This window comes from Bos indicus x Bos taurus, chromosome 7 (genome assembly GCF_003369695.1).
Source record: "Bos indicus x Bos taurus breed Angus x Brahman F1 hybrid chromosome 7, Bos_hybrid_MaternalHap_v2.0, whole genome shotgun sequence".
Classification (NCBI taxonomy): Eukaryota; Metazoa; Chordata; class Mammalia; order Artiodactyla; family Bovidae; genus Bos; species Bos indicus x Bos taurus.
This window is the reverse complement of record NC_040082.1, coordinates 69030519-69045810: the sequence shown is the minus strand read 5'-3', so window position 1 is coordinate 69045810 and position 15292 is coordinate 69030519. Positions and strand designations below refer to the sequence as shown.

Here is a 15292-nt window from a genome sequence, read left to right as displayed (position 1 = left end):
GCATGAACCTGTGCCATGCCCTTATGGAGAAGCCCTTCATGGAATCTTTAGACATAGGCTGGAGAACAAGGACTCTTCAAGTTTGTTTCTTATATATATATATTCATCTTTGGATTTCTTTCTTAGTGTCATCAGCTGGCCTAAACAAGGCACTGTCTCCAGAGAAGGACAGCATGATATGACTGGTCCTGGTCCTCAAGTTCCAGACAGTACAGAGGACTTGATGCTATGAGTGTCTACTGCCCCTGTCTCTTATTTATTCTCTTTGTCCCCAAAGAAATAAAGACTTTGCTCCTGGCCTAGTTTAGAATAGTCATGATCCCCTGGGCCAATCTAAGTGATAGGCAAAGATTCAGGAGGAGGGCTGGGCAATGTCTCCCATGTGTATCTCTCCCTCTCATGTCCTATTTGTACAGAAGTGGCTGAGCTTCCACCTTCTGAGAACCAGACTTCTGCCTGTGCCATCCCTGATTGCTTTGAGGAACTTCCGTGAACTCCCCTACATATTATCTACATAGAGAATCCTCAAGTACCCAGGTGGGAGCCCTGGAACATGAACCTTCTACAGTCAAGTACATGCCTGTTTCCTGCATCTCTACCATACCCTGGCCCTCAGCAACAGTGATCAACTTTTTCTGATGCTGAACCACATGGATAACTTACAGCTGGAACTTGGATCCCATTTAGATTCAAAGGACAGACAATAGAGTAGCACAAATCTACAAGCTCATGACTTCTTTCTTTCTAGCCCAATGTTGTGAGAAAAAAAATTGTGAAAATAAATGACTGTGACTTTCATCCCTTTCTAACTTGTGCTAGGTTTTTGGATGGGCCATAGGATCATAGAAAGTCCACGGGGCTGGGGAAGTGGTCACTTTCGAGGGCAACTGGGACCTGTTATCCTCTCTCCATTGTGCTTCCTTCATGGAGGTTCCTTTAACATTAGAGACAACTTAGACATTCAGAGATAACTATTCTCAAGTCTGCATTCATCATTTCCTGTGTGATCACAGAACTTGTTTAGCGTTTCTGTGTCTGAAGTTCTTCGCATTAAAATGCAACCTTGTGTTTCTTATGTCAGAAGATAGTTTTAGAATATAAGCACATACATGGCAAAGTCTCTTGATGTTCCTTTTTTATATAAAGGAAAATTTAATTTTGAGATCATTGTATTTTTCATAAGTTGTTTGACAAATAATACAGAGATGTCCCAGAGAGAACCCTTGTATCCTTCATTCAGTTTCCCCTCCTGGTAACATCCCAGTAGACCAAAGTACAATAACATAACTGGTATATTGACTGGATATAGCCAGATTAATGAGTCACTGCAAAATTCCTCATTTTGCCCTTTTTTTGGTGACACACACCACCCGTCCACACTCACTCCTTCCTTAACTATTGGCAGCCACTAAGATGTTCTCCATTTCTATGTAGCGATGTCTGTTACACCTATTATCTATTCAGTGACCCACAATTCATTTGGGTTTGTCCATACCATCACGTGGAAAAACCTGAAGGAAAATTTTGGCCAACCCAATGTATCTATAGATAATTTCAAAAATTTATATTAATGGAATCATAGAGTATGTAAAACCTTTGGGACTGCCATTTTCTTTGCTCATGATAATCTCAAGATTCACTGAGATTTGTATTGCTGATTAGTTTCCACTGGATGGATGGATTGTGCCACAGTTTAACAATGGATGCATTGAAACTCATCTGGATTGTTGCTAGTTTGAGGCTATTGAGTGTTTATAACCACCAGTCTGTGTGGGATAAATGGAATGCAATATCCATGTGTATGGTATCACATGCTTATTTTTAAAATAAGCTGTCCATTCAATTTTCACATAACTGTATCATTTTATGTTCCCACCAGCAACCTATGAGTGATTCAGTTTGTGTCCTTACCATCATTTTGTGTTGTCACAGTGTATATTTTAGCAGTTCTGACAGTCCATTGGTGAGTGGCATCAGTAGACCCAGTGTGCTCTAAGCAGAGCTTAGAATGATGGTCTGGCCTCTGCCCATAGGTTTCTCTATGTATCATCCCCAAGTGATGATATCTCATTGTGGTCTCAATTTACAGTCCTTGTCTAATGACATTGAACACTGTTTCATGTGTTTATTTGCTATCTGTACATCCTCTTCAGTGGTAGGTCTCTTCATCTTTTTGGTCCATTTTCTAATGGAATTGTTTTTACTCTTATGTACTGAGAGTTGGTTATTCTATTTTCTACAAGATGAGTTTTGTGCAAATATTTTGTCTTCATTTGTGTTTTTTAAATTATTTTTTTATTTTTTTTTAAATTAATTTTATTTTATTTTTAAACCTTACATAACTGTATTAGTTTTGCCAAATATCAAAATGAATCCACCACAGGTATACATGTGTTCCCCATCCTGAACCCTCCTCCCTCCTCCCTCCCCATACCATCCCTCTGGGTCGTCCCAGTGCACTAGCCCCAAGCATCCAGCATCGTGCATTGAATTTTTTTATTGAAGGGTAATTGCGTTACAGAATTTTGTTGTTTTCTGTCACACCTCAACATGAATCACTCATAAGGTTACATATATCCCCTAACTTTTGAACCTCCCTCCCATCTCCCTCCCCATCTCACTCCTCTAGGTTGATACAGAGCCCCTATTTGAGTTTCCTGAGCCATACAGCAAATTTTTGTTGGCTATCTATTTTACATATGGTAGTGTAAGTTTCCATGTTACTCTGTCCATACATCTCACCCTCTCCTTCCCTCTCCCCAGGTCTACAAGTCTATTCTCTATGTCCGTTTCTCCATTGCTGCCCTGCAAATAAATTCTTCAGTACCATTTTTCTAGATTCTATATATGTGCATTAGAATATGGTATTTATCTTTCTTTTTCTGACTTACTTCACTCTGTATAACAGGTTTTGGGTTCATCCACCTCATTAGACCTTACTCAAATATGTTCCTTTTTATGGCTGAGTAATATTCCATTGTGTATATGTACCACAACTTCTGTATCCATTCATCTGTCAATGGACATCTAGGTCACTTCCATGTTCTAGCTATTGTAAATAGTGCTACAAAGAACAATGGGATACATGTACTTTTTCAATTTTGCTTGCCTCAAGGTATATTCCTAGTTTTATATTGCCTATAAAACTGTGGGATTGGCTAGATTTTCCTTACTCTGGAATTAAAATAATTTCTGGCATTAAGGATTTTTCTCATGGACCATAGCAGTAGCATCTTGAGGGGCAACCTTGCTCATACAGTTCTTGATATTCATACCAAATCTCCTTACAGGGGCTTACTGGACAGAAGAGATTGCCCTGGTCGATGGGTCCTTGGTCAAAGGATAAGGGTGCTATAGTCCCAGGAAAATGTGTCTATGCACAGGCCTGTCAGTGACTGATATGTGGGTAGATTGCCCCAGTAGTGATTCCTGGCTGTGTCTTTCTGCTTGCAGTTTATACATAAGTAGTGGTTCTGAACCAAATCCAACAACAGCCACATTTGTTCTTGTATATCTAGGGGCAAGATAACAGAGCTCCTCTAGTGATCCATCAGCCAATCGAGAGCTTTCATCAAGCCTGTCTTTTCCATGGGAAAGCAATGTTCTGCAAGGACCTGCAGTACTGTTTTTTGGGGGATGTGGGGGCTTATTTTAGTCATTGTTAGGAAAGTGAATTAATAAAGCTGCATGTGTGTAAATGACTATCAATGATCTTCAACAGGAAGATTTGTAAAATTAGGATCTACACAAAAGTAAAATAATATTTATAAATTTGACACAGAGTAATTGTACAAGATTTCATTGAGTGAAATTACACGCACATTATATCTCTGCTATTTCTATTTTACTTTGAAATAACAAAGGCTTCCAGCTTCAAATTATTTGCTAAACTGTCATCAAGAAATCAAGCTGTGGATTTTTAAAAGTCTGTTAAGCACAAATCCTGATTGAAATGTTTCAACACTACAGCTCACAATAAATATTTGTTCAAAAATTGAACTAAGTAGTCAATGTTGAAGTTTGTTGATTTTTTAAATTGAGGTATAATTTATAAACAGAATACTCACATGTGAAGAGTGTCTTTCAACCAGTTTCAACAGTATCTGAACCTTAACTAAGGTACCACAGGAAGAGATAAAACATTCACCAGACCAGAAATGTTCCTCATGCTGTTTCCTGATGAAATCCCTCAACTTAGATACAAACACTGCTCTGACTCCTATTTCTGTTAATCTATACTAGACTTTCATACCAATGAAAATATACAGTGCTTTTCTTCTATTTTGGGTCTTTCAACTTAATATGATGTAAAGAATCTATCATATTTTTACCTATATCAGTAATTTCTTTTTCTTTAACTTGCTCCTTGTCAGAATATATATAATAATTTATTTACACACCATTTTGTTGATAGACATCTGTTTTTTGTTTGTCTTTTCAGCCTGGAACTGTTGTACTAAAGCTGCTAATAATCAGTTTTGTTTGTGTATAATCATGTTTTTATTCCTTTTGGTAGATGCATGATTAATTTTTTACTAATCTATTTTTAAAGTGGATATTTTGTTTTAAACTCCCACCAAAAAGCACATGAGTAGCAGTTGCTTAAATTGGTAACAATAGTGGCTGTTACTATCCCTCTTCATCTGGTCTATTCTATTTAATGTAGTCACTCATTTGGTCTTAATTTGTGTTTCATTTGATGTGTAATGATGCTCTGGACTTTTCTATTACTTTATTACTTATTTTTATATCTTTCTTTGTGAATGATCTGTTTATACTTTGAAAACAAACAAACGAGAAACATACAGATACTTCTAAAGTAAACAGAACTCGGTTGTTTACTGATAGACAACACAAAATATTCATGGGAATATGTGAAATTTTTAAATAAAATTATATTGAGTCACTTATATTTTATATTTTCTGACATTTTGGTTTTCAGTTAGTTCTTCAGTATTGAATATTTTCTATTTAAACTGGATATGTTTATAAGGAATCTCTTCCACCACTTCCATTAGGCTTGAAACTATATTTGTTCATGTATTTTAATTATTCATTACAACAAAATACTTTCATTCTACTGATGGAATAAAGCCATTGAAAATTTGAAACATTTTTCTAGTAGGTACTCTTTGCCCAAAGATGAAGGAAAAATTGGTCACACAAAAATTTAATATTTGGGTGTTTATGGTATATTTCTTACCTTCTCCTGCTAAATGAGTTGATGTTGTTGTTCAGTTGCTAAGTTGTGTCCAAATGTTGGGTTTTTTTCAGTCTGGAACTGTTGTGAATAAAGCTGCAATTGATCATTTTTGTGTGTGTGATTATATGCTGCTCATGGACTGCAGCACACAGGCTCTCCTGTCCTTCACTATCTCCTAAAGTTTGCTCAAATTCATGTCCACTGAGTCAAGTGATGCAATCTAACCATCTCATCCTCTACCATGCTCTTCACCTTTTGCCTTCAATCATTCCCAACATTGGGATCTTTTCAAATGAGTCAGGTCTTCCCATCAGGTGGTCAAACTATTGGAGCTTTGGCTTCAACATCAGTCCTTCCAATAAACATTCAGGGTGGATTTCCCTTAGTATTAATTGGTTTGATTTCCTTGGAGTCCACGGGACTCTCAAAAGTCTTCTCCAGCACCACAATTCAAAAGAAATGATTCTTTGGCACTTGGCCTTCTTTATGTTCCAACTATATACTTACAATAATTTTCAGCCAAGATATTTGGTATATTTAAAGAGGCCATTGATTTTACAAAGCAAATAATTGCAAATAAAAACTAATATTGTGTCATCTGGCCCCATCACCTCTTGGCAAATAGATGGGAAAAAAGTGGAAACACTGTCAGATTTTATTTTCTTGGGATCCAAAATCCCTGTGGATAGTGACTGCAGCCACAAAATTAAAAGACATTTGCTCCTTGTAGGAAAAGACAAAACTAGACAGCATGTTAAAAAACAGAGACATTACTTTGCCAAAAAAGGTCTTTATTGTCAAAACTATGTTTTTTCCAGTAGTCATGTGTGGATGTGTAAGTTAGACCATAAGGAAGGCTGAACATCATAGGATTGATTCTTTAAAATTGTGGTGCTGGAAAAGACTCTTGAGAATCCCTTAACAGCAAGGAGATCAAACCAGTCTATCCTAAATAAAATCAACACTGAATATTTATTTGAAGGACTAATGCTGAAGGTCCAATACTTTGGCCACCTGATGTGAAGAGGCGACTCATTAGAAAAGATCCTGTTGCTGGGAAAGATGGAAGGTAGCATGAGAAGGGGGAAACAGAGGATGAGATAGTTGGATGGCATCATCAACTCAATGGACATGAGTTTGAGCAAACACTGGGAGATGGTGAAGGAGAGGGAAGCCTCATGTGCTGCAGTCCATGGAGCTGCAAAGAGTCAGACATGACTTAGTGACTAGATAACAGCAACAGTACATCTCTCTCTCTCTCTTATATATATATATATATATATATATATATATATATGTTTATATTTATATATGCATGTGTGTATTTGCTGTCCACAAACAAAGCAATTAAATATAAACTATAACAAAATAGTTTAAAACGACATGTTTAAATGAGCTTTTGTCAATATTGATGATCTCAGTCCTTCTTTTCACATTTTACTTTTTGTGACTAGCATTTTTGTCAGAATTCTTTTCTCTATCTCACATGAATTAAAGAGAAGTATGATCTAAAGAAGGCAATATCAAAGATCATATGGGACAAAACCATTTTTGAGGTTTCAAATTGTAGGTGGCTCCTAGAGATTTAGAAGACAGGCTTCTTGGTGAATTTGTCTTGGTCCTGAATGTCATGTTTCAGATTCTCTAATGGAATCCAAACATTTAATAGTACTTTAAGCCTTGTTTATTTCCCCTAAACTTAGCCATTCTTGATCAAAGGATAATTTCAGTAAATATTTTATTTAATAGACCTAAGACACATGAAATGGATTTGTTAAAACCTCATTGAGATGGAGAAAATGCAGTTTAGATAAAATAACTATTATAATATCAATAAACAAGTATATTTTATTCATTAATTAGATTGTGAATTCAATTTGCTTTACATTTCACTTTTATTCTCTTGTTTTAGTTACTATCAAACATCATGAAGAAGGTTCAATTTTAGTTATTATCAACAGAAATAATAGTGCACATAGTTAGGAGGTTGGATCTGTTCAGGGGCCTTATGAGGTTAGATGTCCCAGTACACTGGGATATCAGCCTCTCAGATAACTCTTAGGAACTACACCAAATAGGTAAGGTAGGATTTTTCTGTTGTTTTTTTTTTTTTTTTGCTGGGAGATACATGAAGTGAAGCATTAAACGATTAGTGATAATCACAAAATAGTGACACCCCAGGTTACTTATTTGTGTGCTTTCCTATGTAGAGGGAGCTGCATGAATTAGATAATTTGAGTATTTTTGATTAATCTGCATAACCTTGGAAATGTTGTTTAATGCCTTTGGGCCCCAATCAGTTTGTGATGATTAAATAATAATCGTAACATGTTAATAAATTCAAAATGATTGTAATCTTGTCTGAAATTTGAAAATGCTGAACAAGTTTTAGCTGCCAAAATAATTATTTGTAAAGCTAATATATTGACTGAGTGTTTTTTGCTCCATTCCTTTATATAGTCAGTTTATTTGATGATCCTTTAATTGACTCATGAGTCTGATAAAAATAAGCAGAATCACTTAGGGGATGTGAGTTCATCTTTTCAGTCTGCTCCCTAAAATAGGCAGTCTGTGGAATAATCAGGTTTATCTATTGACACCCAAACTCCCAGGAGACTCTCAATGCAGCACCAAGTGATGTTCATCCAACTGACCTGTCCTGGAGCTTCTACCTAGTGTAAGTGACAGGCCATATACAGGAAAAGAGGGATTGATGGGGAAGGGATCAGAGAAGGTAGTATCCCCCCTTCTTCATCAAATGTTTATCCTACACCAACTCTTCTTGGGAAAACCTGCTCAGTCTCAATGACCCCACCTCCCCTGCACACAAAGTATTTCATCATGTTCCCTTTGTTTCCTTCTTTGACTGTCCCATGGAGATATGACTTTCTATGCTGCCTTATCAAAGGTTAGCTGTTTTCCTTCTCAGAAACCACAAACTACAAGACTCAAGGTGATTCGTGTCCTCTCTGTTTCTCCTTGCTTTTCCCAAATCTGTCCTCCATCTCCCTATAAACCCTCAGCTATTTTGTAGCTAATGCCTGGATTGAGATATCATTCTATGTCTCTGAGTCACTCTGGAAGAGATGACATTGAAACAGACTGCTGAATGGTGTGAGCAAAGACCAGGCACCATCTAGAAGGGAGCTGATGGTCGCTTCTGAGGCACCAGTGAGGCTAATGTGTTAGATGTGAAAAGACTCACCAAGAATTTCCTGTTCTGGGTGCTATGAAACTGGTAAAGTGGAATGGGGTAAGATGTGGGCCATGAGAGATGTCAGGGACCAGGATAAGAAGGAATACATAGATTATGTTCAGTGTGTAAAGAGTACAAATAAACTTAGTAAAGCTATGGCTCAAACATAGTATCCTGACAGTGCTGTCTGTTTCTGAGTAAGAAAGAAAAGCAAGCAAGCAAGATTTAAAGAGGGCAAGGAAGTCTCCACAGAAGAAAGATTTAGAGAGTGAAATGTCACAAAGCCTTTTGAAATGAAATATTTTGTGGAAGAAAGAATATGGGTGTGGGCAAAAGTGCAAAATACCTATGTTGTATAAATATAAGTAATTCAGCTTTATGGGAAATGGGAACTAAAGATAAGAAATTTTATTTTTTCTTTCTCTTTCTTTCTCTCTTCCTTTTTCCTTCCTTAATTTTTTCCTTCCTTCCTTCCTTTCTTTCTCTCTGTCACAAAATGTAAACCAACAGGTTGTTTAACTTCTTCAAATGGTGTTCCAGAAAGAATAACTTGATCTAGGGCAAAATATATTGATGTGGGTGTGTATAGCTGGAGGCAGAAAATTAATGTTCATTAAGATATTATAATAATTTCTATTTCTATTTCATAAAGTAAATGCTAAGAGTTTTGAATCAAACATACTAGAATTACACTATGATTATGTCCAAAGTTTATGATCTGGTAGGAATTTTAAAGATAACAATTACCACAGAGTACCCTTCTGCATTTTCCCTTCCCAAACAATTTATTCAATAGTTTGTTCAGTTATTTCACATTAATACCCTCATATTTCCATGATCAATAGTAAATTGCACGATGACCCACAGCTCTGTCTTATGATGTCAAAATTTTACTTAATTGGCCACACTTCACTGGATTTAAGGAGAGTTAAAAAGTTTGCAATATTATGTTGGTGGTGCTGAACCTGTACAGGTCTATTTAATTAAAAGAGAAGAGTAGAATTGCTGCCTTAGAACCACCATGGCCATATAAGATATGCAGCCCATGAGAAGGAATAATGTGTGAGAGGATTTACATAAAATAGGAGATGGTGATTTGCACAAGAAAGATGGAAGACATAAAGAGAAGTTAGAATAATTTTCTGATTTCTGACTGAGGCACTGATACACGGTGCTACCACTTTGTTTCAGGGGGCTTACTTGGGAGTCTCAGTGTTGCTGGAGAGGCAGCAAAAAGAGGTAGAAGTAAGATTATCCAGTGTTAACTCCTTGGGACATAATGCAGTGCTCTGAAAAGTCTGAAGGGCAAGAAGTGCATAATGACACCACCCATGACTATTATAAAATGAAATGGTGAACAGGTCAGCGATTTGATTTCAGAATAAAAAGCATTGTTTTACTTTCTCACATATTCCTGTAAGTGTGTAAATGTGTGAGGAAGCCAATCCACACATTCTCATTCAATATGTTGATTTGGAATCATTCCCAGAGAACCTCCTGGATCAATTTTAATAAGTAGTGAGTGCCAATATACTTCTGACTCATTTCATTGAAATTTGCTTTTATTTCCATGGTCATATTCTCTCATAACCTGGAGATTCTCTCTCTCTCTCAGCTTAGTGAAGTGAGTGAAGTCGCTCAGTCCTGTCTGACTCTTTGCAACCCCATGGATTGTAGACTACCAGGCTCCTCCATCCATGGGATTTTCCAGTCAAGAGTACTGGAATGGGTTGCCATTTCCTTCTCCAGGGGATCTTCCCAGGGATCAAACCCAGGTCTCCTGCTTTGTAGGCAGACACTTTACAATCTGAGCCAACAGGGAAGTCCTCTTAGCTTACTTAGAATATAATTGCTAAATGCATATTTAAATTATAAAGAAATAATATACTGATTATGGAAATACTAATATACTGATAGAAATATTGATATACTAATTATATAAATAGTAAGAAAAATAATCACTGTTTTTGAGTATTTACTATATGCCAAGTTTTGCTCCGTGTGTGTGTATGTGCATGTGTATGTGTTATTTAATATATTGTTTAATGTGACTCATTTAATCTTAAAATCAACTTATGACAAGGTACAGTTATCATCCTTATTTAAAAGATATTGATTTCAGATATATTTTAATGTCTGATAGCTGCTTTGCTCTATAATGAGACATAAAAATAGATATTTAAATATATATATATATGAATGTATTCTATTTTTTATCTCTTCAAAGCATTAGGAAATGTTTAGCTTATGTTGTTACTTCGCTAAGATAATTACTTGAGTCAAAAGCGTACACACCACCAGGTTAGGTAATATCTCTTATACATTTATTGTACCCATATTCCATATCAGTTCAGTTCAGTTCTCAGTCGTGTCTGACTCTTTCCGACCCCATGAATCGCAGCACGCCAGGCATCCCTGTCCACCACAAACTCCGGGAGTCAACCCAAACCCATGTCCAATGAGTCAGTGATGCCATCCAACCATCTCATCCTGTCGTCCCCTTCTCCTCCTGCCCTCAATCTTTCCCAGCATCAGGGTCTTTGCAAATGAGTCAGCTCTTCGCATGAGGTGGCCAAAGTATTGGAGTTTCAGCTTCAGCATCAGTCCTTCCAATGAACACCCAGGACTGATCTCCTTTAGGATGGACTAGTTGGATCTCCTTGCAGTCCAAGGGACTCTCAAGAGTCTTCTCCAACATCACAGTTCAAAAACATCAATTCTTCAGTGCTCAGCTTTCTTTATAGTCCAACTCTCACATCCATACATGACCACAGGAAAAACCACAGCCTTGACTAGACGGACCTTTGTTGGCAAAGTAATCTCTCTGCTTTTCAATATGCTACCTAGGTTGGTCATAACTTTCCTTCCAAGGAGTAAGTGTCTTTTAATTTCATGGCTGCAATTACCATCTGCAGTGATTTTGGAGCCCCCAAAAAATAAAGTCAGCCACTGTTTCCACTGTTTCCCCATCTATTTGCCATGAAGTGATGGGACCGGATGCCATGATCTTAGTTTTCTGAATGTTGAGCTTTAAGCCAACTTTTTCACTGTCCTCTTTCACTTTCATCAAGAGGCTCTTCAGTGCTTCTTCACTTTCTGTCATAAGGGTGGAGTCTCTGCATATCTGAGGTTATTGATATTTCTCCTGACAACCTTGATTCCAGCTTGTGCTTCCTCCAGCCCAGTGTTTCTTATGATGTACTCTGCATAGAAGTTAAATACAGCCTTGACGTACTCCTTTTCCTATTTGGAACCAGTCTTTTGTTCCATGTCCAGTTCTAACTGTTGCTTCCTGATCTGCATACAGGTTTCTCAAGAGACAGGTCAGGTGGTCTGGTATTCCCATCTCTTCCACAGTTTATTGTGATCCACACAGTCAAAGGCTTTGTCATAGTCAATAAAGCAGAAATAGATGTTTTTCTGGGACTCTCTTGTTGTTTTGATGATACAGCAGATGTTGGCAGTTTGATCTCTGGTTCCTCTGCCTTTTCTAAAACTAGCTTCAACATCTGGAAGTTCATGCTTCACGTATTGCTGAAGCCTGGCTTGGAGAATTTTGAACATTACTTTACCAGCATGTGAGCTGAGTGCAATTGTGCAGTAGTTTGAGCATTCTTTGGCATTGCCTTTCTTTGGGATTGGAGTGAAAACTGATTTTTTCCAGTCCTGTGGCCACTGCTGAGTTTTCCAAATTTGCTGGCATATTGAGTGCACTACTTTCACAGAATTGTCTTTCAGTATTTGAAATAACCCAACTTATTCCATATCAGCTTATTAAAAACAAGTAATGATTTTGTTCTATTCATGTTTAAGGGAATTCAGTGTCTGATTATTGCCTCTTCCATGAAATTTCATTGTAATTAGTTGAATTATTAGTAACAATGAGATATTTTGAATCATTTGCATATCAAATCTGATGCTCAATATTTTTTGACAGAGCTTATAAATATCATGTCAAATGAGTCATTGATATTATGTTTATGGGAAAGTTTTACAAATAAAAATAGCAGTCATATAGTATAAAATATAAATGCTTTCCACATAATTAATATTGCAAAGGATTTTCATATCAAACACTTTTAAAAATTCTTTTTTTAATTTAAATTTATTTATTTTAATTAGAGGCTAATTACTTTACAATATTAATATCAAGTTTTTATCTTTTCTTTGCTTTTTGGTCAAAACTTTAAAGACCATTATAGGAGCATATAAACAATTATCTTCTAAATACGTAGTCTCAACTGTACTCTATTAAGTATATTTATATATATATAGTATATATTTAATATATAATAATATTATATATATTAATATCTTAACATTAGTAATTGGCTTCTACTTAAATCTAAGTTTGCAGAAATATTCTATAAACCTAATTTATGTAATAAGAGATCTACTAGAAAAATGAAAAAAGTATTATGAGTCAAGTCAAAACGCATTGATATATACTATATTTTGAGAATCTTGGTAAATGCAAAATGATTAAAATGATTTGAGTGTAGTACATTCACTGAATAAAGAATACAAGTTATTTCTATTTCCTATAAGGAAAGACTGAAACATACTGCTTTTATAATTTAAAATAATACCTAAAAATTATTCCCCTCCTAAGGATAGGGGAAATATGATAGAAGTAAGATAATAAATATGTTAGGGAATATATAATAGAGTATATCCTATATCTGAAATAAAAATAATAAACATACTTGTGCAGACAAAACAAACTGTCTAAACATAAATATAATTGATGCCTCATTGAAGACCTTTCATATCAGAGATCTTAGAAACATAAGTCCAAAATTTCCTTAATAAGAATCTGGGAAGCTACCATGGTCCAGTGACTCTACTAACTAACAGGAATTTAGTGTGAATAGACACTGTCCATTCTTCTTAACACTAAAATGAAGTGTTGTTTTGATTCAGGATGACTACATTGAAGTAAACTGTTAATGGAAAAAGCAAAACCAGAAGGACAAAATGATTCTATGCAGTGAGAAAAAGTCAACAACTTTGGATATCAATATATTAAATGTGAGTTGCAGTAATATTCACTGATTTTAGAGACTAAATTATAATCAGTCAGTTCATGGGAAACACCACTGCCTTCAAACTGAATCTGTCTACACCAAATTTTACTGAGCTGTAGATCAAACAAGTAGAAACAGCAAGAAGCAAATCCCATTCATATGCTGATCTTTTAAAACTTTTAAAATGTCAGCAAAACAGTGCTAACATTTCAGGGAATTAAATATATAATTAAGTTTTTCCTTATATAAAGTATATACAAATTATGTTTATTTCATAATGATAAAACAATTGACTTGTTCAGCAAATAAATGCCCATTGTGTAAAACATGCCCAGTTAAAAAAACTATCTGAGAGTCCATTTGGCTTTACTTGGAAAATATAGCAAAAAAGGAATATGCTTATCTTAGTATACAGTTAAATGTAAAGGAGATTGAGATGTATGCTAATTTTTATTTCTTTCACTCTACCTCTTATTTGTTTATATTTGTTTGTTTGTTTATTTATTTTAGGTAAAGCAAGACTTTCAAGATGGGATGTGAGAATCACACTTCCAGCAGTGACTTCATTCTTTTGGGACTCTTCTCTTCTTCCCAAACAAGTCTGATTTTCCTCTCCATTATATTCATCGTTTTTATTATAACTATAACAGAAAATACAATGATGATTATCCTTATCCACAGGGAATCGAAACTCCATACTCCAATGTATTTCCTGCTCAGCCATCTCTCTTTTATAGATATCTTGCATACTAGCAACATTGTTCCCAAAATGATCACTGACTTTCTGTCAGGCAGCAAAACTATTTCATTTGTAGCCTGTGGCTTCCAGATATTTCTATCCCTTACCCTCTTGGGTGGTGAGTGCCTTCTCCTGGCAGCAATGTCCTACGATCGCTATGTAGCCATCTGTCATCCACTGCGTTATCCCATTCTTATGAATGACTATGTCAGCGTTCTCATGGCTGGAGGGGCCTGGTTTATTGGAATAATCAACTCCATAGTTCACACAGCTTATGCACTTCACTTTCCCTTTTGTGGCTCAAGGGCCATTGATCACTTTTTCTGTGAAGTCCCCGCCATGTTGGTGTTGTCCTGTGTGGACACAACACACTATGAACAAGCAGCTTATGCAAGTGGCATCATTTTCTTATTTATCCCTTCCTCTCTAATCTTTGCTTCTTATGTCCAAATTCTTCTTACTGTCCTCCAAATGAAATCAAAAAAGGCAAGGAAAAAATCATTTTCTACCTGTTTCTTCCACATGACTGTGGTCATAATGTACTATGGGCCTTTTATTTTCACATACATGAGACCTAAAAAGTACCACACTCCAGGTCAGGATAAATTGCTGGCAATATTCTATACCATCCTCACACCATCTTTCAACCCAATTATCTACAGTATCAGGAATAAAGATGTCTTAGATGCAATGAAAAATATGCTCAGAAGTAATTTTCTCCATAAAATGTTATAGGGAAAAAGCTTAAAGTGTATATTGTTGTCTATTTCCATACTAAATATTTAGAGGATATCTGTTACTCAAATCTCTAGAGAGTTTTTATCTCTTCAAGTGTGAAAAGATGGATATTTCTGAAATATTGATAATAGTAAAGTTGTTACAGATATTTGTTTTATAAATATATATATATATAAAACTGTATCTGTCTCTCTGTTGCCAATTATAATCACCAAACCTCCAATTATAGAACATCAAAGATGACTAAAGGCTAATTTTATTTTCCCACTAAAATCACAAATTTGTAAAAATTATCTTTTATGATAAAATCGCATTATATATAGATATATACATATATAATGTATTTGAAGGTGTGAAAAGGGTGAAGGTGGCAAAAAATGGAAACTTGA

The 15292-nt window shown here is 35.7% G+C and overlaps 1 protein-coding gene across 1 annotated transcript; it reads left to right on the top strand.

Annotated features, from left to right (window-relative positions):
- The first annotated feature begins 13955 nt into the window (after positions 1 to 13955).
- On the top strand, positions 13956 to 14900 carry LOC113896288 (olfactory receptor 2AJ1-like). Its single transcript, XM_027548525.1, has one exon. It carries the CDS (start codon positions 13956 to 13958, stop codon positions 14898 to 14900), a length of 945 nt encoding a protein of 314 aa, XP_027404326.1.
- The last annotated feature ends 392 nt before the right edge of the window (positions 14901 to 15292 follow it).